General features: G+C 44.6%; 1 protein-coding gene across 12 annotated transcripts in view; it reads left to right on the top strand.

The window, feature by feature from the left end:
• Positions 1–25,468, top strand: part of nlgn1 (neuroligin 1) — a 342,392-nt gene that overhangs the window by 250,793 nt on the left and 66,131 nt on the right. For all 12 annotated transcript variants that reach the window (XM_088312255.1, XM_088312253.1, XM_088312249.1 and 9 more), the window contains 2 exons: positions 2,043–2,203; positions 16,754–16,910. In XM_088312255.1, the coding sequence (XP_088168381.1) occupies positions 2,043–2,203; positions 16,754–16,910 (318 nt within the window). The remainder of the gene's footprint in view (positions 1–2,042; positions 2,204–16,753; positions 16,911–25,468) is intronic.

The raw sequence follows: 25,468 nt of genomic DNA, 5'->3' as shown, positions 1-25,468 counted from the left end.
CCCTAATAAAAGAAGTAGAGTGATGAAATGGTCTGTGAAATTTTACCCTGGTTAATGCAAGGACACTTCGTCGAGTTTTCTCCCAGGTAAATAAGGCAACCTGCCTTTTAGAGCCTATACCCACATCACTTTTAAAGGCATTTCATGGATTTTTCGAGGAGCAGATTTGAAATATATTTTATTGCTCTCTTCAGACTGGTGCCTCTTTTGAAGAAGTGCAATTCTGACCCGAGTGTTTTTGATAATTACAGACCTGTATCCAATTTACCGTTTTTAAGTAAGATTTTAGAAAATTGTTTTTTTTCTACAGTTAAATTATTTTTCAAATACAAAATGTTTTAGAGAAATATTAATTTGGTTTTAGGATGAACCACAGTACACAGACAACTCTTTCTTTAAATTGATTTTAAATGATTTCAGGTTCTTTTCAGTCATGAAGAAACTCAGTCTTGGTGCTACTGGATTTAAGCGCCACTTTTGACACAGTAGATCACCACATTTTATTAAATAGACTTAAAAACCTGGTGGGCATCTCTGGTACTGCTTTTAACTGGTTTTATTTCTATCTCACAGACAGTCGTTTCTTTGTAAGTATGGATACCTGTTCCTCCAAAACCCATGACATTAAATGTGGGGTTCCCCAAGTTTCAATTTTAGGTCCAATACTTTTTAATCTGTATATGCTTCCTCTTGGGGAATCGGTAGACACGGCATCAGCTTCCACAGCTACGCTGATGACACACATCCGTAATTTGCCATGTCTCCTGATGACACAAGGCCTATTGATACCCTTTTAAATTGCATTTTAGATATCAAGTCATCCTACAGCTCAATCAGGACAAAACAGAGGTTTTAGTTATCGGTCCTGATGGTCAGAGAGAGAAACTTTTACCAAAACTACAAGATTTGAAACCCTCACAATTTATGAAGAATCATTTTTGACTCTGAGCTCAGTTGGTTGGTTTTTATTACCTTAAGAATATTGCCAGAGTCCGCCCGTTTTTCTCTCAGGCTAACACGGAGGTGCTGATGCATGCTTTTATTTCCTGTCGCTTAGATTATTGTAATGCCCGGCCGGCTCTCTGGTTTTCCCAAGAAGAGTATTTCCATTTTACAACGACTTCAGAATTCAGCCGCACGGGTGCTGACAAGGACCAGGCACATACTACACCAGTTTTAAAATCGCTGCATTGGCTCCCCATGTGCTTCAGGGTTTATTTGAAGGTGCTTCTATTAATTTTTAACGGTCTTGGGCCATCTTATTTATCCGACCTGCTCTTATCATATAAACCCTCGCAGACCCTGAGGTCCTCTGGCACTGGCCTTTTACTTATTCCTAGGATGGTGAGGCTGCATTCAGCCATTCTGGTCCTCCTCTATGGAATTGCCTGCCAGAGGACATCAGGTCCTCAGAGACTGATATTTTTAAGAGGAGGCTCAAGACACCTTTTCAGTTTGGCTTTTAAATGACTTACTTTACTCTTTTAATTCAGGACTGTTGTTTTATATCCTATTATTGTCTTTTATTTTTTTAGTCGCTCTATTAAAACTGTGACTGACGTGGTATTGAAGTGGTGCCAGGTGGGTGCGTATGTATTACACGGGATGGAATTGAATGCATCAGTATGGGAATGTGCGGTGCATGCGTGTGCGCAATTGTGTCTCCGGGACCATGCTGTGCTGTGCTGTGCTGTCCTTATTGACGGAGCTGCTCCGTCACAATGATCTATGAGGTTAATTACTGGCGGCCAGAATATGCATCCTCTCCATTTGCCTGGAAATGAAGATTGCTGTTTTCAACACTTACCCTTATTATAAAGTGATATTATGGATTTGCTAATCATTGTATTGTTTTGTTTACATTTTGCACAACCTCTTAACTTCATTGGAATTGGCATTTGTAATTATTGTTTACATTAAAATGACTGCCTTGCTATTTTTATATTGCATGATTTGTTTCTGTACGTTATTTCCGAATAGTGAAACAAACCACACAAAGCTTAGCTCACTGTAGTTCACCTAATTACTCTGTTTCTCATTAGGTGCCACCCTGGGCTGATGCATCTCATGGAGATGAGATCCCCTATGTCTTTGGCCTTCCAATGATTGGACCAACTGAGTTATTTCCCTGCAATTTTTCAAAGAATGACGTTATGCTCAGTGCCGTGATGATGACTTATTGGACAAACTTCGCCAAAACCGGGTACAGTCCCACGAATTGACTACTGTTATGCTACACTCTTTTTGAGCCATGGTCAAGGCAAAGCTGTGTCAAATAATAATAATAATAATTGCTGGAGCTGCTAGCAGCTATAAAGGGCCCTCGTAGCCCTGCCAAGGTTGGGGTACAGGCATGTTGGCATACTGGCTCATTGGTCTTGCATTTTTTTTTTAAATTAAGTATATCAGATAAAAACAAATTTAATCCCTATAAAATGCCAAAAAATAGATAGGAAATTGAAAAAAAGCATACTTCCTTTCAAGTTTTTCCAGACTATTTTTATGTCCCAGGTTGTTACATGTGCCTCTTACTTTTGCTAGAGCTTGTTGACACGTACAACCAGGGCTGCTTCGCTAAAAAATTGTAATTGCATTATGGAGCCAATGTTGTAATATATCAATGCTCGTGCCAATTACACTAATTTTGTTTTGCAATATGAAGAAAGCTTAAAATTCCTTTCCGAATCAGAATGCCCATTATCGTCATTCTACTCAGTGTACAACGAGATTGGAGAGCTTAAAGTATATTTGTAAATATGTTAAGGCTTGGACTATTATGAAATGTGAGAAATCTGAAGAAGTAATTATCATTTCACTTTAGTTACAGCAGCTTTTGAATTTAAGGTGACACCAACCTTTAAAGTTCAATCAAAATGGCGGACTTCCTGCAAAGTTTAGCAGATGGCTCCAGGAGAGTTTTTTGTAGGAATTGCCCTCTTACATTAACTACCAAATTTTCATAGTTCTAGAAGTAAATGTACAATTGAGGCTTCTTTTTTTTAAACTTCTAGGGTGCGCTGGCAGGCCATCTTTTAGAGCTCGCACAGTCAACGAATAAATCATTGATGATTTTGCAAAGCCAGATATGTGTGAAAAGTTTCATGAATTTCCATGCTTATTTTGTCCATCAAAATCAGTGTTCATTTAGAATAGAAATAGAATAGAATAGAAATCCCTTTATTGTCATTGTACTCAAGTGTGCAACGAGATTAGAGAAATAAAAAAAGCCTCAGTTGATGCCAATAAGAGCAAGCAAACACTAATAAAAAGTAAAAAGGAGCACTGTGAGGGGGAGCTGTTAGCTGCTGCGTCCATGCGCGCCGCCATCTTGGAAAGGCGAACTGTGCGTTGCCACGCCCATAGCTTTTTACAAAGAATCACAAATTTGGTATTTTGACATTACGAAGGAGGTAGATAGATTATGAGGTATATGTTTTAGGAGAAAAACATCAATGAATAAAGTACTTACTTACTTTAGTTAGGAGGTGGCGCTACCACTACAATGAAAAATAAGTTCATAGATGTCTTCAGGCCTGGACTTTAGGACTATTATCAAACGTCAGAAATATTCATGAGAAATCATTGTGTAGTTAAGGTTAGAGCAGCTTTTGTTGTCAAAGCCACGTCAATGTTTAAAGTGAATTCAAAATGGCAGAGTTCCTGTGCAATTTAGCATATGGCTCCAAGAGACTTTTTTTGTCTGTCTTTGCCATGTACATACTCCATGAAATTTTTCGAAGAACTAGGTGAAACGTAGAGGTTGCTTCTCTGAAAATCTCTGGGGGCGCTAGTGAGCCATTTTTTACAAATTGATCGAGAAACTAATAAAACAAAAGTTATTTTACAGGCCTGATGTGTTTGCAAAGTTTCGTGAGATTTCGTTAAGTATTAGAACTCGAAAATCATTGTTGTTTTATTGGCGAACTGTGTGAAGCCATGCCCACAGCTTTTCACAAAAAATGATAAATTTAGTATTTTGACATCTTGAAGGCCTAAACACTCTGAGCAAATATGAGGTAGATCTTGTTAACCTGTTAAAGGAAAAACTATTTTATAGACCTTTATAGCTGCTCGCAGCTCTAGTCATTATTTTTTTCTATGTTCGCTGCGTTCGATCGAATTTTTGACCCCTGAACAAGGACAAAAACTCACCAAACTTTGCAGTCTCATCAGGACTGGCGAAAAATTTGATGTTTTAGCATCGGCGTTAAGTACACCAACAAAATGGCTCTGTCGAGCCACCTATAATTGCAAAATAAAATCAATCGCGGCCCGTTTGACCTAGGCTTAGGAAAATTGGCAGGCATGTGTAGCACCCCGAGACGTACAAGTCCACTGCAGCCATAGTCTAATCTAAAGTGTACGGGAAGTGAGTTATGAGTTTTTGAATGTCAAATTTTTGGCCATTTTTGAACATTTACGGGATCATTCTTTTGCACCCTGATTCTAGCAAATTCATCCGATTGACTTAAAATTTCGTCTGTACCATCTTAAAACCTGGGACAACCACTGGGATAAAAAAATGTAGCTTTCGAAATGCTATATGACGGGGGCGGGGCTACAAAGTTTACATTTAATAATTATTTCGCCATAATGGACACAATGCTTAATAACTCCCCTGCACATTGCTGTGTCAGCCCCCCGAGAGGCTCGGCAGGTTCCCCCCGCACTACACCGGGAGATGAGCAGCCGCCCGAGACGGCGGGAGAGGGAGCGGGGCGGTGGGGTCGAAGGGCCGACACGAGTCAAAAAGAAAAACCACGATCTTCACCCCGGTTCGCAGCAACGAGCGGGATTCTTCCAGGCCATGTTGATCAACAGAAAAAAAAGACTCCAAATATGTTGAGACTGGACTCCAGGCTTCGGACTGATCACACATAGTTGAAAAAAACAATTAAATAAATAAATAAATAAATAATAATAACAATTTCTTCAGAAACAATAGGAACCTCGTAGCGGTCCCTGCTCGGGCCCTAATAATAATAATAATAATAATAATAATAATAATTTCTACTAGCTGCGGTTACTGCTCGGGGGATATAAAAGAATTGTAACGTAAGCCTTACTTCCACATGGTATTATTATCCACGGAATATTAAGAATACTGTAACAAATTGAACGGGAGGGGTGCGCGAGAAAGAAAGAGTGGGAGAGAGATCCGGATGTAACGATGACGGAACAGGTTGCTCTGTGTTGGCGTCAACTCCGGATCACGGCAGCCGTGTTGTAGCAATAAAGCAGGAGATAACTAAACAAACGTCTGACGTCATATCTTTTATTAACGCTGCAATAATTTAAAAAGTATTATGTAAATAAATGACAGTTTTACTTGAGTTTATGTTTCCAACTTTGCTTATCAAAAACACAATTTAGCGCCTCAGCCTTGTTTTATCTTAACATTAACATGGCTGGCAAGTGACAGCTGTCCTCTCGTACACGTTGAGCCCGTCGTCCGTACGCGCAGACAAACCACAGGAATATCACAAATAAATCATTTGAAAAACAAAGCATAAACTATGCTACTGTGACACAAGCTCCAACAATAAAACAACAATTTTACTTTTAAGAATGGCCCTCCGTAAGTCGTCACCTTACTTGGTGGAGGGGTTTGCGTGTCCCAATGACCCTAGAACCTATGTTGTCGGGGGATTTTTGCCCCTGGTTGGATCACCCAGGGCCCCCCTCTGGAGCCAGGCCTGGAGGTGGACCAAAGGGGCTCAGCCGAGCACAGCCCGAAAAGGCAACATGGGTCCCCCTTCCCATGGGCTCACCACTTGTGGGAGGGGCCAAAGGGGTTAGGTGTCATGTGAGCTGGGCGTAAAGAGGCAGAGACCTTGGCGCTCTGATCAGAGACAGAAACTAGCTCTTGGGACATGGAATGTCACCTCTCTGGCTGGGAAGGAGCCTGAGCTGGTGTGCGAGTCAGAGAAGTACAGACTAGATATAGTCGGGGTCACCTCCACACACAGCCTGGGCTCTTGTACCAGTCCCTCTCGAGAGGAGTTGGACACTCTTGCACTCTGGACTTGCCCAAGGTGAGAGACGCTGAGCAGGTGTGGGGATACATATTCTCCTCCGGCCTGGCGCCTCTACATTGGGGTTTACCCTGGTGGACGAGAGGGTAGCCTCCCTCCGCCTCAAGGTGAGGGGGACAGGTACTGACTGTTGTTTGTCCTTCTTGGAGTGTGCTCGAGAGCGCTCCCCCAGGAGACTCCCTCGTTCTGTTGGGGGACTTCAATGCTCACGTGGGTAATGACAGTGAGACCTGGAAGGGCGTGATTGGGAGGAACGTCTCCCCCCCAAGCTGAACCCGAGTGGTGTTCTGTTACTGGACTTCTGTGCTTGGCATGGATTGTCCATAACAAAGACCAAGTTCAAACATAAGGATATGCATATGTGCACTTGGCAGCAGGACACTCAAGGCTGCAGTTCGATGATCGACTTTGTAGTCGTGTCATCGAATTTGCGGCCGCATGCTTTGGACACTTGGGTGAAGAGAGAGGCGGAGCTGTCAACTGGCTCCGATCGTGGGGGAAGATGCCGGTCCGACCCGGCAGACCCAAATGTATTCTGAGGGTGTTCTAGGAACGCTTGGCAGAATCCCCTGTCAGAAAGAGTTTCAACTCCCACCTCCGGCAGAACTTTGCCCACGTACCGGTCTGAGTAGACCATGTTTCATGCCTCCATTGTTGAGTCTGCCGATCGAAGCTGTGGATGTAAGTTGGTTTGCGCTTGTTGTAGCGGCAACCCCCGAACCCACTGGTGGACACCGCCGGTAAGGGATGGTGTCACGCTGAAGAAGGAGTCCTATCAGGCCTTTTTGGCCTGTGGGACTCCAGAGGCAGCTGACAGGTACTGACTGGCCTAGCGGAATACGGCTTCGGTGGTTGCTGAAGCAAAAACGCGGGCGTGGGAGGAGTTTGGTGAGGCCATGGAAAACGACTTTCAGACCATCTGACGTCTAAGGAGAGGGAAACAGTGCACCATTAGCAATGTTTATAATGAAGATGGGGTGCTGCTGACCTCGCCTTGGGATGTTGTGAGTCGGTGAGGAGAATACTTCGAAGACCTCCTCAATTCCACCGACACGCCTTCCATTGAGGAAGCAGAGCTGGAGGACTCCGAGGTGGACTCACCTATCTCTGGGGCTGAGTGGTTAACAAGCTCCTCGGTGGCAAGGCTGCATGAGATCCGCCTGGAATTCCTAAAGGCTCTGAATGTTCTGGGTCTGTCATGGTTGACACGCCTCTACAGCATTGCGTGGACATCAGGGACCTCTGGATTGGCAGACTGGGGTGGTGGTCCCCTTTTTTAAGAAGGGGGACTGGAGGGCGTGTTCCAATTACAGAGGAATAACACTCCTCAGCCTCCCTGGTAAGGTCTACTCAGGGATACTGGAGAGGAGGGTCCATTGGGAGGTTGAATCTCAGATCCAGCAGGAGCAGTGTGGTTTTCGTCCTGACCGAGGAACAGTTCACCATTTCTGCCCTCTCTACAGGGTCCTTGAGAGTGCATGGGAGTTCACCCAACCAGTCTACATGTGTTTTGTGGACTTGGAGAAGGCGTTCGACCGTGTCCCTTCGAGAGTTCTGTGGAGCGTGCTTTGGGAGTACAGGGTACAGAGCCCGGCAGTTTGGTCCCTGTACCACCGATGTCAGAGTTTGATCCGTATTTCCAGTAGTAAGTCGGATTCGAGTGAGGGTTGGACGGCTGCCATTTGTCACAGATTCTGTTCATCACTTTTATGGATGGAATTTCTAGGAGCAGCCAAGGTAATGAGGGCATCCGGTTTGGTGCCCTCGGTATTGCATCCCTTCTTTTTGCAGATGATGTGGTACTGTTGGCTTCCAACTCTCACTGGACCTCTCACTGAAAGGCGAAGCTCTCAATTTACCGGCCAATCAACATTCCTACCCTCACCTATAGTCACGAGCAGTGGGTCGTGACCGAAAGAACAAGATCTCGGATACAAGCGGCCGAAATGAGTTTCCGCCGCAGGGTGTCCGGGCTCTCTATTAGAGATAGGGTGAGAGGCTCGGCCATCAGGGAGGGACTCGGCCTCGAGCCGCTGATTCTTTCATTCATTTAAGCATCAGTTCCCTTCCCCCCAGTAGTAGCTGTTGCCACATTTGCAGAACAATGGTGAAGAATGGTGAAAAAACTGGACCGACAATTTGGCTTGCCCTTTGGTCATGGAAATTAGAAAATGCAAATTGCTGGGCTTTTAACACCTGAGTTAGGATATTAGTCCAAAATTAATCCAGCCATTTGGCTGCCCTTCATTCTTAAATGCTAGAAAAGCCAAATGGCCGCCCTTTAGGCGCTCCAGTGTTGAAAGAAATTTGTCATATCTTTCAATTGTGCAAAGTGCAAAATTTATTGTGCAAAGACACAGTCTTCTGCAAAATGCCAGGCATGCAATGACCAAATTCTGAAAGAGTGGATTTGTTGGTTCTTTATATGGTTTTCTACTACCGTATTTTTACGGCTATAACACACGCTTGTATTTGAGTGTGCAACACCAGTTGAGGGTGCTATTTCCGTATTTAATACTCATACTGGGCGCGCCACACTACGAGGCGCAAGCTAGCTCTCCAGTACACACGTGAATAAGGGATCGCTGCCAGAGGCATCACCTCAGACCAAAGAGCGATGTCATGGGAACATAAGGGATCGCTGCCAGTAGCATTGACTCCAACCAATGAAAGATTGCCCTGGCAGAACGTCTACTTGGCATCGTCAGGGCAGGGACTTTACTGGTCACCACACTCCTTAGAGTCACGGTTTCAAATCAAAACCAAAAAAAGGGTCGATGGTCGAGAGAGATGCTCAGTCCATATAATAGGTGTGTTGCATTTCAAGGCGCCTCGTTTGTTTTGGGGAAGATTTGGGGCTTTAACGTACAAACAATTTCTCTAATATCTTATATCACAGCTATTAGGCTGTAGTTTGAAAAATCATGTTCTGCATTTTAATAAACTGGAATAACCTTTGCTATTTTCATTTCGCCTGGAAACACATCTGAAATAAATGATGTACGCAAATGGCTCAACAACCAGTTCAGTATCACTCTTTACTTATACCATCACTGGCACAAACTTTCACAACTTTCAACATCTCCTCTTTCTCGACCTTGACAAGAGAGGAGCAGCAGCCTCATGTGCCTCTCTTTGTTGTCCGTCCCCCAGCCGTGCCTCCCCATTTCCAACCCTCACATTCAACTGCTACCACCACTTTCCCAACCAATCCCTCTCGCCACCCCCTTCACCCCTTTGACTTTCTTTTTTCCTCTCAATTTCCTAATCAACTCAGGGTTCCCGATAGTCAAATTTCTTACTTTAACGAGACACATACTCAATAGAGCCTTCTTGTTTCTGTTTCATATACTTTCCACCTCAAATAATTTCATCGCCAATCATCTCCCATAATTTTATTGCCAATCATCTCCCGAAATTTCATAGCCAATTAGATTTTTACGCAACAATTTACACATTTACTATGACAACAAGCAGAGTGAAACTCTCTCACCGGAGCAAGTACCACACCATCACAGATTTTACTTGTTTTGGATTCACTCTGACTACCAAAATTTCAACAACTTCTCCGTTCACTTCACATCCTATCACAAATTTTACTCATTTTAAATTCGCCTCTGGACTGCCAAAATATCAACAACTTCATTATTCACTAACTTTAGACCATTTTATGTTATCACCTTTTCCCACTGTCTCGGTGCTTCAGCGTTTAATGACTCGTTGCATTCACTCACACCATCACTCAAGCTTTCACACAATATATATATTGTACGTCCCAAAGACGTTACTTTGTTTTGTTGTATGTGTGGGACACAAACTCCACTCTTTCCTTTATTATCATCACTCACCAGACACAAACACTCCACTTTTTCTTACATCCGCTAATATTAAACAAGCACACCAATTGAACACAATAAGACACAGACCCTGGATTTATAAACGTGACAAGCAACAACACAGTAGTACGCAGCACAGCCACGGCCACAAGTCATACGAGTCAGAAAGTGGTTGGAAGCACAATAATTACACAACAAGTGGACGTTACAATTAAGCAACGCACATACAACCGCACTTACAACCCCACAAATACAGAGTAGGTAAACCACAATGGAACACCAAGGAACCAAGAAATTATCCATACCTAGCTGACCTCATCCATATTCCGACACCTGTCCGTTCTCTCTGTTCTTCCTCCTCTCTCCTCCTCACTGTCCCCCCTGCTCACCTCGTCACCATGGGAAGCAGCGCCTTCAGTCGCTCTGCTCCCCAGCTCTGGAACACACTCCCCGCTGACCTCCGTAACTTAGACTCATTAACACACCTCAAATCCTACCTCAAAACACATCTGTTGAGACAAGCTTATTCACTCTGACCAGAAATCAATTTTTGCATTTGTTTTATTTTATCTCATTTTATCTTTGTTGTTTTTACCATTGTATTCATATTTTTAACTGCATGTTGTAAGGTGTCCTTGAGTGCTTAGAAAGGCACCCACAAAAAATTTATTATTTTTATTGCTATTATTATTATCTACAAATTGACACAAAATAATGATTTAACACCAGAGTATATTATAAGAACCAATCTTTCCCAGCCCACTCAACTCATATAACGTTACTGAGCGTCAATTTATTGGTGTCGCCGTGCACACGTTTGTCAGCTAGCTAGTCAGCTGTGCAACGCCCTTCTTCGAATGCCTCAGCAGAGTCCCCGATCCCGGGTGCTACTTTCAGTTACCAGCCTTGTAACAGTAGCCCCTACTCACTCCATCCGTACGCCTTTAAGCTCGCTGATAATACATTACAATATATATACAATCAACAACTCATCCAACCATACCTGAATTCTATAGTCAATGAATCAATAAACACAATATTACGGTATAATCAGCAACGTCCTCCACTCCACAATATCACAAACAAATCAGGAGATTTCGAATAAACAGGCTCTCCCTTACCTTTGTTCTGATTGTCCAGGTCTGGAATATTGCAGAGTGCGAAGAAAAAGCCGCAAAGACTGATTAAGTAAATGTACTCAATGCGTGTTCGTTTTTATATTCAGGAAAGATGTCAAATCAAGATTCAACAAGTTTTGTCCCGAGAGTTTCTTAAATTCTCTGGAGTTCAGGAAATAGTACAAGTCAGATTTCTGGGCGGCTTTTTCTTATTGTCACGAGGACCTACGCTCGAGCGAGTACAGTTGGAAAAAATTGCGCTGTCTACATCCTTCTAATACACAGGTTTCTCTGCTCAAGGTAATGTAGGTTGAAATCAGTCTTCCTCGCTCACTCCCCTCGCGCGGGTCCACGTCCAGGGGCAGGTCATCCCCAGGTTGTTCATCGTCAGATGCCAGTCTAGTTCCATGGCTTGTCCCAAGGCTGGTTCCCGTCTGGTTGTTCCATGGTTTCTCCTTCCCAAGGCTCGGCATCCTCCTGCAATCTTGTCTGTGTGCAATTGTGTGTGTGTGCTCTGATCCCAAATTGTTGTGTCTTTTACAATATGTTTTTTTTTAATGGCGTCCTAGTGACCCCTCCAGTGCCAATTCATTGTGTCTGTATTGCTATGGTCTATGTGGCCAATGTGCTTTATCATATTTGTTGGGTATGTGTGCGCAGTAAATGTGAGTGTAGGTCATGGAAATACTATGTGTGTGTGTGCGTTGCAAGTGTGAATGCAATTCATGAAATCAAACACCTTTCATCTCAGTAATATATGAATATAATATCTCAGAAAATTATAACCAGTCAACACAATCAAGTGCCTTTACTGTGCACGGTACTTCTAGTTTCATTCAATTTCATTTAATAAATGTTTAACACCTGTAGCAAATATGAACCCGCTAAGATTAATGATTGACATTCTGTCACATAAATGCTAAAGATAATACTATTGACATAATACAATCCTTCAATAGAGTATGTGGATTATAACCATTTGCCTGAATAAGATTTGAGAAGTGTTCCCTTTTGTACTCTTTCATGAATGCTTTTGTAACTATGCCAACTATCTTTTAGGATTTCATAAGAGGCTTGCAGATGGGCATCAGAGAACCGACTAGCATTCATGGGGTTAAAAATATGACGTCTGCACTCACTCTGGTAGTAGGTTTAACAGTAGCAGAGAAAAACACTACATCAAAGAGCACAGTCATATGATCAGAAATCCCATTGGTCATGACTTTCAAATTCATCCATCCATCCATTATCTGTTCCGCTTCTCCTCACAACGGTCACAGGGGTGCTGGAGCCTATCCCAGCTGTCTTCGGGCAGTAGGCGGGGCACACCCTCAACTAGTTGCCCGCCAATCGCAGGGCACACAAAGACGAACAACCATCCGCGCTCACGTTCACACCAGAGGGCAATTCAGGGTGTGCAATCTGAGATTGAAAAACCAAAAGGACCAAAAGTATTGTTTGTGAATTGGGCGCATGAAATTGAAAGAGTCAATGCGCCATGGTTTGTCAGGACAGCACACATGAATATTAAATTGCCAGGATGTGATTATATAGCAGCATGATTTGGGCAAGAAGATTTGAAAAGTCATTCAGAAACACTTCGTTGTACTTGGAGGGGTGATAAATGAGTACAGGAACAGCCCCGCTAATTTCAAAGTAAATGCTTTCAAAGCTTGTGATCGATGTGGCAAAACTAAACTATTTATATTTGAAATTGTTTTTTAAAAATAGTCGCTGTTCCTCCACCATGACCTTAAGTAACAATATGCAGGCTGCACTCACCGGCACCAGTCTGTGTCAGGGAGAGAATCCACTTCATTGGAAAGAAATAGTTCCCCCAGAATAAATGTTCTGTTTGTCAACGACCAGACATTTACCAACACTATCCTTGTGGGAGTATAAGGGGTGCGTAACTCCTCCCATCTGCGAGCTCTGGTACGCTCTCTCAGAAGATGGAGATTCAAACCACGTTGGAGGACGCGCAGACGGTAGCACAGCTGAAGCTCCAGTGGACAATACAATACAATACAACTTTATTTATATTTACAACAGCTGGAGCTGTAACAAAGTGCTTTCCATAGAGTTTCAGATGAATAAGCAGGACATTAGAACACAAACTAAATCACACAAACACATACACCTGGAAGGTGTGATCGGGAGGAACAGATGCCCAACCAGTACTTGGACAGTCGGCGACCTGTAGCAAGCAGGAATCCAGAAGGTCTTGAATGTGCCACAGCGGAGCACATCTGTGCATTTGGGAACAAGCAGGGGACAAAGCTGGGAGCGCATACAGAGGGAAACCGTCCGCTAGGATGACAGCAGACAAATTCCTCTACCAAGCACGTTTGAACACACCTGAACCGCCGACGGCGTACTGCAAATCCAACAAAGACTGCCGATAATACACGAACAGGGAGTCCTCAAACACAGCACCAAGAACTAAAATCAGAAAAAGATGCCGAAGTATCAAGAAAATCGCGAAACACTGAGGAAAAAAAACAAACTTATGCCACTAAATATCAAACGTTATTCACTTTAAGTTAATTAAATAGTGTCTGTTTCAGTACTTTTGCTCAGTTGAAAAGTGGATGGCTTCAAAGAAAATGTGCTTTGTCCTGAGTTGGTGGCTAAATAACCATGAACAAAAAGCTACAATTCTGAACTTTTGTCTCAAATTCATCTTTCGATCTTCAATAAACAACAAAAACTAAGAATTTTGCCCTTGTGTTACTTTTGAGGGGGACTGTTGATGAAATAATAATAATCATAATAATCATGATAATATTTTGGATGACTGGTTAGCATAATGGCCTCACAGTGCAGAAGTTGTGGGTTTGATTCCAGCTCCGGCCCCCTGTGTGGAGTTTGCATGTTCTCCATGTGCCTGCGTGGTTTACCTCCAGGTACTCCGGTTTCCTCCCACATTCCAAAAACATGCACAGCAGGTTTGGACACTCTAAAATTGCCCCTAGATATGAGTGTGAGTGCAGATGGTTGTTAGTCTATGTGTGCCCTGTGATTGACTGGCAACCAGTTCAGGGTCGACCCCGCCTATTCCCCGAAGATAGCTGGGATAGGCTCCAGTACCCCCACGACCCTTGTGAGGAGAAGCGTTACAGATAAGGGATGGATAATAATCATCATAATAATAATATTTTTTAGCCATGAAATAGGTATGTTGGGCAGACAAAATACTAATTTATTGGTTAAATTCTCGTGAAGAACTGTCCTTTAGTGTTCTGATCTCATCAATTGCCCGCAATGTATCTTAAGGTTTTTGAGAATGTGTTTTTGCAGCCTGAGATAAGATTTATGATCTCGCTGTCTCTTTCTCTTTAGTGTGCCTCTACCTTACCATTTCCATAAAATACTTTGAGGCTTACTTCACTGCCGTGATATTTCCTATTGTTGGAATTTAGTTTTAAATCAATGTTGGAATTTAATTTTAAATCAATATAAACTCAAATTAGCAATCTGACTCCAATTTGTGACCTTACCCAACTCTCACTCATCCAACAATATGCGCGGTCGTTCTGCAATAGAAAGGTATCAGGAAGCCGGCATTTTCATGCACGAGTGGATTTATTCCAAACACATAAAACTTCAACATGCACCTAAGTCTCGGGTCCCTCTCAATACAACTCTGTACGCCTCTGTTGCCACCAGCAGACGTTCTCTACATCCGAGTTGCCCAGTAATGATTCATACTACAGTGAACCCTCGCTACTTTGCGGTTCACCTTTTGCGGGTTCAGTGCTTCGCGGGTCTAAAAAATATTCGGGGGCATTGTAGTTTCGCCGAGCGGCACGACGGGGCGCTGGAGCGGTTAGACGGCCGGCGTGCGCCGAAGAAGAGCGTGGGCGAAGAGGAGAGTGGACGAGCACGTTCCCCCGGACACGATCGGTGGCGACGTTTCGCGCGGTTCGGACCGTAGCAGAGCTCCGGCCGGCGTGCGTGGCAGTTAAGCCGTAGAGGAGCACCTTCCCCAGGCACGGGCGGTTCCAAGCGGCCCCTAAGTTTAACCGAATGGAAGCTCCGGAGGAGGAGGGCATGCTCGCGTCATAGTAAGCCGAAGAGGAGCACCTTCCCCGGGCACGGGCGGTTCCAAGCGGCCCCTAAGTGTAACCGAATGGAAGCTCCGGGGGAGGAGGGCGGGCATGTGTCACAGTTAAGCCGAATAGGAGCACCTCTTCCGCCCGGGCACGAGCGGAGCGCGAGGCTGTCAGTTATGAATGAATAAATAAATAAAGAATGCCACCTTCCATTTCACAGGGCACACCGGACGGCGTACCAGCAGGTAAAAGTCGGAGTAATTAAATAAATACAAAAAGAATGGCTGGGGAATAAAAAAATAATACGTTTTAATAATAATTTGGTTTTTTGTTATAACATGAATTTCACTCTATCTCTCTCTCTCTACCCATATATATATATATATATATATATTTATTATATATATTGTATATTTTTTTAAGCATTTTTGAAGGTGCGCCGCTACTTCGCGGATTTTCAGTTTTCGCGGGTGGTCTCGGTCCCCATTAACCGCGATAACCGAGGGTTCACTTTATACAATATGCAAATGGCACAGCAACAAAGGCATCCTGGCATGAGTCTATTGGCTATGTGTATCCTGCAGTTAACTTTAGCTTGCTCTTATTGGTCTTTCTTCCCCTGAAGAATCACATGGTGGCTCCTCCTGGTTGTGCTTGAGTCATCTCGACTCCGTCCCCTCCTTGCAGTTATCACCGTCTGTTCTAAAACATTCCATTCTTGCACATTCTTGCACCACATACCCTGTTCCGCTCCACCAGTCACACGCTCAGCACTTTACAGTCTCACACTTTCATACACAGGATGCAGCAACATCTAATGAACTACGTTAAGCTCAAACTCTTATATTCCTTTACTATCATATCACAATAATTATTGTATTTTATCAACTATACTGTGAAATAACAGAACTGTGAGCTTTAGATATGATTACACCCCTACTGAAAATAATGTTATTAATAGGAAAAGCAGAGTTTGCCTGGTGAAAATTCTATGTTCCCCACGCAATTGAATGGTCAAGAAAACAAATGGCCGGGAGCCAAACTTATTTGCTGTTCCTAGCTGTACATTGATAACATTACCCGGAACGAAGGCCTGGAAGGAAACGCCTCCACTCCAGCTGGACAAACATAAACATGACAGGACAAAATGGACCATGACAGTCACTTTTTAATTTTTAAAAGGTTTCTACTAAAAACAGAATCTTTGAAGAAATGTGCCCACACTAAGTTGCTGAAATGCTGTAGTGTGCTAACGTGGTGCCATAATACGGCTGCAGGAAGTTGCCAAAAACAATGAATGAGAAGCCTCTGTGATGTAAACATACAATGTTGACAGGGAATGCGAAGCGAGATATTTGTCTGGCCTGATGATGAGGTACAACGTCTGACTTGGAATGAAAGCCCTGACTGCCAAAGAACATCTGATACAGTGATCCACAATTTGTTGTAGTTGACAATGTCAGCGCACCGTTATGTCAAATGTAGTTACTCTGGAACCCGATTTTAAAAATTATTCTATTTGAGTTCCCAAAAACAGTTCATTCCGAGAAAAAAAAAACTTGCAGATACATTTAAAGTAGCTTCCATTCCATTACATGAATAAAACTAAACTGAATCTTGAAAGTTGTGATCTTTTTTCTTTTCTGTATTTTTTAAAGAGGCTACCGGTTATTGAAAGTTATATTTTGCATTATGATACTGTTTTTCAGTGACCCTAATCAGCCTGTACCCCAGGACACCAAATTCATCCACACAAAGCCCAACCGCTTTGAAGAAGTAGCATGGACACGCTACAACCAGAAAGACCAGCTTTACCTGCACATTGGCCTCAAGCCACGTGTCAAAGAGCACTATCGTGCCAACAAGGTAGTGTACTTATCTTTCCAATACAAGATGTTAATCATGAATAGTTTTTTTTTTCCTGTCACTTGCATTTTTACGAACCAAATTAAAATTATATTTGCGAGCACACATCTGCAAATGTTTAACAGGGCTTCATTTTCCCACATTTTGTTATTTTATAGCCATATTCCACAATTTATTTTTGCCAGTTTCCTTTAAAAACTACACACAACACCCCATAAAGACAATGTAACGACTATTGCAGGGGTGGGCAACCAGTCAGAGAATAATAGCCACTTTTTTTTCTGTGTTACTACAAAGAGCCACATCATACACATGGGCACACATGAACATCATCCCATGCCTTAATCATGTATGCATGCACACAAAGAACCCTGCTCAGCCAGATTTATTGAAAACATCAACAGTTAACCTTGTGCACTGTCACACACACACAAACTCTCAGTTCAATCAAGTCCTCAAACAAAAATAACATAAAATCATTTTAATAACATTTTCTCATATGATGCTGCTTCCTGAGACTTCTGGCATTCCTTATCTTGAACAATCCTCTTCAAATCTGGCTTGTATTTTGTTGTTGCCATGTCGGGGTATTTTTCTATTGAAACACTTTTCCAGTACTCTATGGTCCCTTCCCTTAAAACAGATTTCAGTTGTCGCTCCTCAGAAAGATCGATCATCTCCAACTCAGCCCCAGCCTCATCTGTGATGAGCGGGGCTTTCGAACAGTCTGTCTCCGCATTAAATGGGTCGACGAGGAACATAATCTGTAGTCTTTTCAGTTGGAGATCACAGAACTGGGTCACAAAGCTTTTGTGCAGGTTTCCAATTAGTATTGCTGGAGGGTCAGGATCAGTCTGTTCAAGTGACACAGCATGTCGACTAAAAATGCCAGATCCATAATCGACTCAAGGTCCAAGAGCTCTCGGAATAGTCCTTTTCCTTTGCTTCCATGAACAATTTCACTGCATCGAAAAGCTCCAAAAAAGCGAGAGTACCTTGCTTTTTGACAGCCACCTCACAGTGCAGTGCAGCGGTAGGTCACCTGGAACCCCTTGGTCCAGCTCAACGATGAAATTCCTGAATTGCCTGTGGTTAAGCGGATGTGTGCGGATGTAGTTGACGATTACAGGCTTCATGACATTTTCTAAATTCAATGATTTAGACACAAGTTGCTCCTTGTGGATGATGCAGTGGAAATTCCCAAAGTTGGGAAATCTTTGACCAGCTTTGCACAGGCCCACAAGCTCATTCACTGATCCGATCATGGCTGGCGCTCCATCCGTAGCTATTGCAGTTAGTTCAGGTATGGGCAGATTTGCTTTTGCAAATGCAGGCATCAGTTTCTTTGACATCTATGGAGGACTTCTTCTTTGATCATACATTCATTTGACGCAGACCGTGCAAATGTCATCAACTGAGGCTTATTTTGTATGTCACAACTCTCATCTAATGCCACACTAAAATACAGTGAAACCCGCTACTTCTAATAAGTTTTAATAATAATTTGTTTTTTTTTTGTTATAACATGAATTTCACTCTCTCTCTCTCTCTACCCGTATTCTATATGGTGTACTGTATACAGGGGGGTATACTGTATACCTGTATAGGTTTGTTTAAGCATTTTTGAAGGGGCACCGCTACTTCGCGGATTTTCAGTTTTCGCGGGTAGTCTCAGTCCCCATTAACCGCGATAACCGGGGTTTCACTGTACTCATATGCTTGAATGTCAGAGTGCAACTGTGATTTAACGGCCGGATTAAGTCCCATTCGTTGTATGGCTTTTTAGCCCGTGCGATGTTCCAAGCCAGTTGATATGATGTAAATGTTACAGTCTCCGAGTGTTTCGTAAACCTTTTGAAAAACTGCATCTGCTTTTCTGCCCGACTTTTCAAAGTGACCACCTTGTACTTGTGAAGTTCAGTCCCCAATTCCTGTTTGATGTTAGGATGGAGCGATCTGAAATGACGCTGAAGATTGCATGACATATAAGACAGACCAGCTTGCCATTACGGTCAACAAAAAAATATATACGCTCCCACTCTGTCTAAAACACCCTGTGTTCTTCGTCATATTTTCGTTTAACTGTGCATTTTTTCTCTGCAATTTTAAGAGCTAACTTCACAGAAATTCTTAACAACGCAAACAATGTCGCGGCAGAGATTCTCTCGTCGTGTGTTTGACGTCACTCGAACAGGCTTAACTCGTCAGCGTGCCATCTAGCCGTAGGGGGAATGAATGGGAGGGTCAGCCAAGTATTTTTGACGCGTGTCATGTGAAAGCTGCTGGAGAGCCGCATGAAACTAGGCAAAGAGCCGCATGAGGCTCGGGAGCCGCGGCTTGGCCAGGCCAGGACTATTGGGTCACTCTTCAAAGTTTATATCTGATCGTGAGCCAGAGAAATGCCTGCATTACACCTGTTCACCTTTAGGGGCACCACATCAAATAATTTTGTATGGTTTAGAGGATAATTGATGAAAAACCTTATTAAATCAGTCTTCAAATCTAAAGGGGGTTACAATAAAATAAGTGGTGAGTTCTTCTTCCAAAACAGAGGTCTATACTTTGTTCCAAACGCATACAATTCACGCTTGACTTCTGTATATGGACAATGTTTATTAACTAGTATAGCTATTGAACATACAAGACACGAAAAAATCCTATTCTACGGACAGCCAAAATAAATGAAGAAGCAAAAACAAAAATTGGAAATGAATAAGAGGTGAAGGACAAAATGGGACATCTAATAGATCTAGTGATGACTATAGTGACAGTGTTGTGGCGTCCAACTTAAATTACGCCACGGCAGGCTAAGACAAGGGGGGTGGAAAACATTGATGACGCGCATCCCAACTGGCTTGACTGTCTATAGAGGCGCATCCATCGCGGAAGCAAATGACAGGCACTTACTTGTCTGTCATTGTCGCTCTCTTTGGCTGCTCTGCTGTCTCTCTCTCTTTCTCCGCAACAAGAGTTGGCCGATGTTCCACGGTTGTTTTATGCTGCAGTTCAGGACACGTTGCGCTCGCAGTCGATGTTAGTTTACGCAGAATTGTGCGGTCAGCAAAAGGTTTCTTCCCCTTGCTCACCCCACCACACGATCCAAACCAAACAACAACTACCCACAGATGAGTGCAACTACTAATAAGAGAAGACCACTCCCCCCCCTGTGCAATCACCAATCACCATAAAAGTGGAGTGTGTGCACGCTTGGTGCGTGCACAACACACGAGCATGCATCGCAACAAAAGAAAACCACCCAACACTGTACGGCTCCTACAGACAGTGTGTGACTTTATGGAATGCACAAAGTTTGCTAGCGTTCACTTACAAATTCGTAGGCTCCAATTTAAAGCCAATGGAGCCGCATATGTGGTCACTTATGTCAGTTCAGCGGGTTCTCGTGTGTAGAGCAGTTGTGAAGCGAACAAAAAAATAAAAAGAGAAAAGTACCACCCAAATAAGAACAAACATGGCCGTTGGAAAAAGGCAAAGCTTGCTTGGGTCTCACATGACCTTGTGCGATCAAGGATGGAGCTCGTGGCCGTAGCGTGTGCTCACAAAAGCCGGATTTTCCTGGTTTCACCTGCCACGTGCGTGGTGATGGGTGAGGAACCTTTACTCAAGATAGTTGCCATTCTACGGTTGGAGGTATTGAGGAAATCTCACACACCAAAAGTTCGCAAAAATGAAATGTGCGTGCCAAAACGCTCTCGAGAGTTTGTTCTCTGGGGTGATCTTGAAGAGTTGGAGAGAGAGTGTTCGGGTGAAGAGAGAGTCCTAGGGTGAAGAGAGAGAGACACACAGAGACAAAGGTGAGGACTTTTATCTCCTGGGGACGGGTCGAGGTTTGAAATATCCGCCTCCCTCAGCTTCAGATTGCAAGTGAGGCTCAAATATTTTACTAATATTTGAGTCTATTGAATTGTTCTTTCAAACCTTTGTGCATTTCACAATTTCTAACTTGCATCAGATCTTAATTTTGCTGGAAACATCTCATTTTGTAAGAAATCAGAAGTCCAGACAATAAAGACTATAACGATGGACAATATTTATACTGTTACATCATAACATGACTGGGAAAATAGTTTTTATCATGACGTAACAGATTCATCAATGCAGAGTTAGCAGGATAAGCTCAGCAAGTGATACACAGACATACATTCAAATATATTTCATTTCAATGTGGTTTTAGTAGATAATCCTGCTCAGAAACTTGTAGCTGCAGTTTTTATGTAGACCTCTTGGGATGAGTCTTTGGCCAGCCTGCCAAGTTGGTGGAAGCTGACCTCCCGCTGTCACAGGTTTGGGAGATTCCAAACTGTCTGTGTTGATAGCAGTTTAAATAGCCAACCAGTATCTGCTGAAGTCCTCTAGGTGACGAAGAGTGTCCCTTATCAGAAGTCTGTTGATCAGCTTAGGGTCTGGCAAGTCCTTGCCAAATCATTTTGTAGGGACCGCCAGCTGATCTGCTTGATACTGAGCAAGCAGACTTGGTGCTCTCAGCCATTAGTCAGTTGTCCACATGTTGCATATTCGCTACAGCAAAGACCAAATGTTTATTTTAAATTTTTAATTATTTAAAAGCAGTCATTGTTAATATATATATAATATATATATAATATATATATATATATAGTAAACATTTTCATCCGTACAAAGAAAAACAATTAAATTGATTACAGATCAAATTAATTAAAGATCCAATCAAATAACATGCACATATTAAGAGGGAAAATACCATTCATAACACCTCGTAGTAAAACAAATTTGAAAAAAGTACTCTTTTTATGTACAATGTAGTGTCGTGTAATATGCAAAGTTGCTTCCACAGCAGTGCATCGTAAATGCTTATTTGCCAAAGACACCTCCACAAAGCAGTATTGTTGTTACACTTATATTAACCTTCATTCAATGTTCCTTAGTGTTGGGTTGGTGAATGATCAGGAGACCACAAACTGTTTAATCATTTTAATAAGAGTATTGTAACACAGGTATTTAGATTTAACCTTTGTCTACAAATATCAGTAGCAGACTGTCCTTTCCTTCTTTTGTTTTCTCTTCTCGCCTACTCCAACTGCCATCTCTCAACTCCCTTACCCACTGGCACTATCTACTGTTAGGGAGTGGTACTGCCAGTAATGATCAACAAACATCCCCCCTCAACTTTAAGGAAATACTATACTTTGGACTGTGCCGGTAAGCAGGTAACATCAATATATAGGCATCAGGTAAAAAACTCAATTCAATAAAACATTCAAAACTGGAATTTTCACGGAGTGAAGAGAGGCGAGAGTAGGACTCAAATGCAAATACACAGAATGAAGGATTGTAGTCTGAAGGATTATTTGAGTGTAGAAAGAAGGCTATATGGCTACAAACCTCATTTAGCGAGTAGACAATCTGGCGATGACTTGGCATGTCTGGGCGTCTTAAATTGAAGCAGCAGTGATTGGGTAAATTGGATGCAGCTGCCGACCACACCAACCTGCAAGGTTTCCATACACACACCCATGCACACTCACTTCAGGGTGCTGGAACAGCATGTTCGACAGAATTCAACAGAAATAAATTATCTTTACATTAACTTTTTATACTTATTATGTCATGACATAATCTCTTGTCCAAACTGGATGTTGTCACTCTCTACCACGGACCTGTCAAGGTTGATTCTCTGCTGGGCGGTTGTTGTTCTCAACTGTATCCGCCTGTGTTGATTCGTCAGACTGTGCATGATGACAGGACGGTGTGGGCCACGGTGTCCATGTGTGGCCACCAGTAAAACTCTCTGAGCCGCTGTTTGGTGAAGACCAGGCCTGGGTGTCCCTCATGAATGAGATGCATCATCTTCTTTCAAAGGGACCTGGGAACCACTAGGCGTGACCCCTGGAAGTTCAGAGGAAACTCAGCAGCGAGTTCCTGTCGGAACAGGCAGTAGGGCTGTACATCACTCGCACCTGCACTGTATTATTACATACCTACTGTTTATGCAATGTAAGTGTCGTGAACTAATATTCTCTTGGACTGCATGCACTACAGTAGTCTCTCTCAGTCCATTACACACTGGCACTATCCACTGGTAAGATGTCCTTTATTCGTCCCACAATTGGGAAATTTGCAGTGTTTACAGCAGCAAAGATATAGTAGGGAGCGGTACTCCGAGTAATGCTCAACACAACAATTAGGGATGCAAAGATTTAATATCGGTATAAACTGCTTAAAACATGCATCAATATTAAAGAATAAAATAAACAAATTGATTCTCAACCCCATATTAACCAGAGAGCTCTCTCATGTCTCTAATGTAAACAAACTACATACACTGAATTTGTCATGACCCGTGTTGGTCAGGTCAGTGTTTTTGTTTTTGTTTTCGTCACCTCCCTGCCATGTGCACGTTGTTTGTTTGTCAGCTGAGTAGGGGCGTTTCCCCTCAGCACTCCGTCTCCACCAGCCACGCACCTGTTCCCCATTAGCCACGCACACCTGACTCCCATCTGCTCCCCTAATCATGGACTATTTAAGCACCCCTTGCCGACAGCTCAGCGTCGGAACATTTCTCCTGCTGCTCCATTTGGACTGTCACGACCGCTCCCTGATCTCGTTCACGCTCATGTTCTTGCTCTCGCTTCGCTCCCGCTCTTGCTCCCGCTCTTGCTCCCGCTCTTGTCCCAAGTTTTTGTCACTGTCTTCATTCCTCGGTTTTTGTTCTGTTTAGTCACGTTTAGTTCGACTTTGTTATTTTGCACCCTGCCACGTTTGTTTGTCCTAGTACCTTGTTTGCCTTTTGGTTTTGTTTTGTAAATAAATTCCCTTTAAGTTACCCTTATCCCTGCTTCCTCGCATTTTGGGTCCACCCCCCTCCTCGCCGACCGGCGACCCTGACAAAATGTTCCGACCACATCCGGACCCAGCGGGAGGCTCTCGGCGGCGGCGCCGTCGTCGTCGCTCCGACTACTCCCCTCTGCCTGCCGACCAACCCCGTTTCCTCCATGTAGGTTCCATTTTTCGTTCCACATCGGTTTCACCCTTCTTGTTTCACGATCCCGTTAATGCGTACCCCTCCGTCATGCCTCCTCCCGTGCAACTCGAGTCGGATTCAGACGACGACTCCGAGTCGGAATTCACTAATGACTCTCCCTCGGACGATGACTTCTGGGCACCCCTTCGGGTTGACCCTTTCTCCCCTTCTGCCACCGCGAGCCCTTACTGGGGCACCCGGTTGGCCTTCCGGGCACCCCCACGTGGCGGCCAACGATGGCGCCTCAGTGGGGGTTCGGCTACTCCCCACGGTACCACGCGCGCTCCCCTCCTCGAGTCGCGCAAGTCACAGCCACGTCGTTCACCTCTTCCCCCGTCAAATTCTGCACCTAGTCACGTTCCCGTTGCATCTCACAGTTCACGTACACCTCGTCCCCCATCGGTTTCCGCACCTGGTCACGTTCCCGTTTCGTCTCATAGCTCACGTTCACCAGCACCCCTAGTCTCGGTCCCTCGCGTCTCCCATTCCCCTGATCCCCTATGGCGGGGATCAGGTTCCCCGTCTCGGCTGCGCCCGGCCCGCCTGCTGCGCCCGGGCCGCCGCAGTCTCCCCGTTAGCGGCACAGAACATGCCGCCTCCATGTCAGCTGCTGCAGATCACGCCGCCTCCACGTCAGCGGCTGCAGACCACCCCGGCTCCTCGCCAGCTGCAGCGTCCCGTCCCGGCTCCTCGCCAGCTGCAGCGTCCCGTCCCGGCTCCTCGCCAGCTGCAGCGTCCCGTCCCGGCTCCTCGCCAGCTGCTGAGCCCCGTCCCGGCTCCCCGCCAGCTGCTGAGCCCCGTTCCGGCTCCCCGCCAGCTGCTGAGCCCCGTCCCGGCTCCCCGCCAGCTGCTGAGCCCCGTCCCGGCTCCCCGTCTGCTGCTGAGCCCCGTCCCGGCTCCCCGCCAGCTGCTGAGCCCCGTCCCGGCTCCCCGCCAGCTGCTGAGTCCCGTTCCGGCTCCTCGCCAGTTGCTGAGCCCCGTCCCGGCTCCCCGCCAGCTGTTGAGTCCCGTTCCGGCTCCTCGCCAGTTGCTAAGCCCCGTTCCAGCGCTTCAAGTCCCTGTTCCGGCGGCGTATGCCCTGCGTCCGCCCCAAGTTCACGTTCCGGCGGAGCACGCCCTGCATCCGCCCGAAGTTCACGTTCCGGCGGAGCACGCCCTGCGTCCGTCCCAAGTTCACGTCCCGGCGGAGCACGTCCTGCGTCCGCCTCAAGCTCACATCCCGGCGGAGCACTTCCTGCGCCCGCCTCAAGTCCATGTTCAGGCGGAGCACTCCCTGCGTCCGTCCCAGGTTCACGTCCCGGCGGAGCACGTCCCGCGTCCGTCCCAAGTTCCCGTTCCGGCGGAGCGCGCCCTGCGTCCGCCCCAAGTTCACGTCCCGGCGGAGCACGTCCTGCGTCCGCCTCAAGCTCACGTCCCGGCGGAGCATTTCCTGCGCCCGCCTCAAGTCCATGTTCAGGCGGAGCACGTCCTGCGTCCGTCTCAAGCTCATGTCCCGGCGGAGCACGTCCGGCGTCCGTCTCAAGCTCATGTTCAGGCGGGG

Source organism: Idiotropiscis lumnitzeri, chromosome 13 (genome assembly GCF_059441095.1).
Source record: "Idiotropiscis lumnitzeri isolate Australia: NSW breed Sydney's pygmy pipehorse chromosome 13, RoL_Ilum_1.0, whole genome shotgun sequence".
NCBI classification, from domain to species: Eukaryota; Metazoa; Chordata; class Actinopteri; order Syngnathiformes; family Syngnathidae; genus Idiotropiscis; species Idiotropiscis lumnitzeri.
The sequence above is the reverse complement of the archived record's forward strand: the minus strand, read 5'-3'. Positions and strand labels throughout refer to the sequence as shown.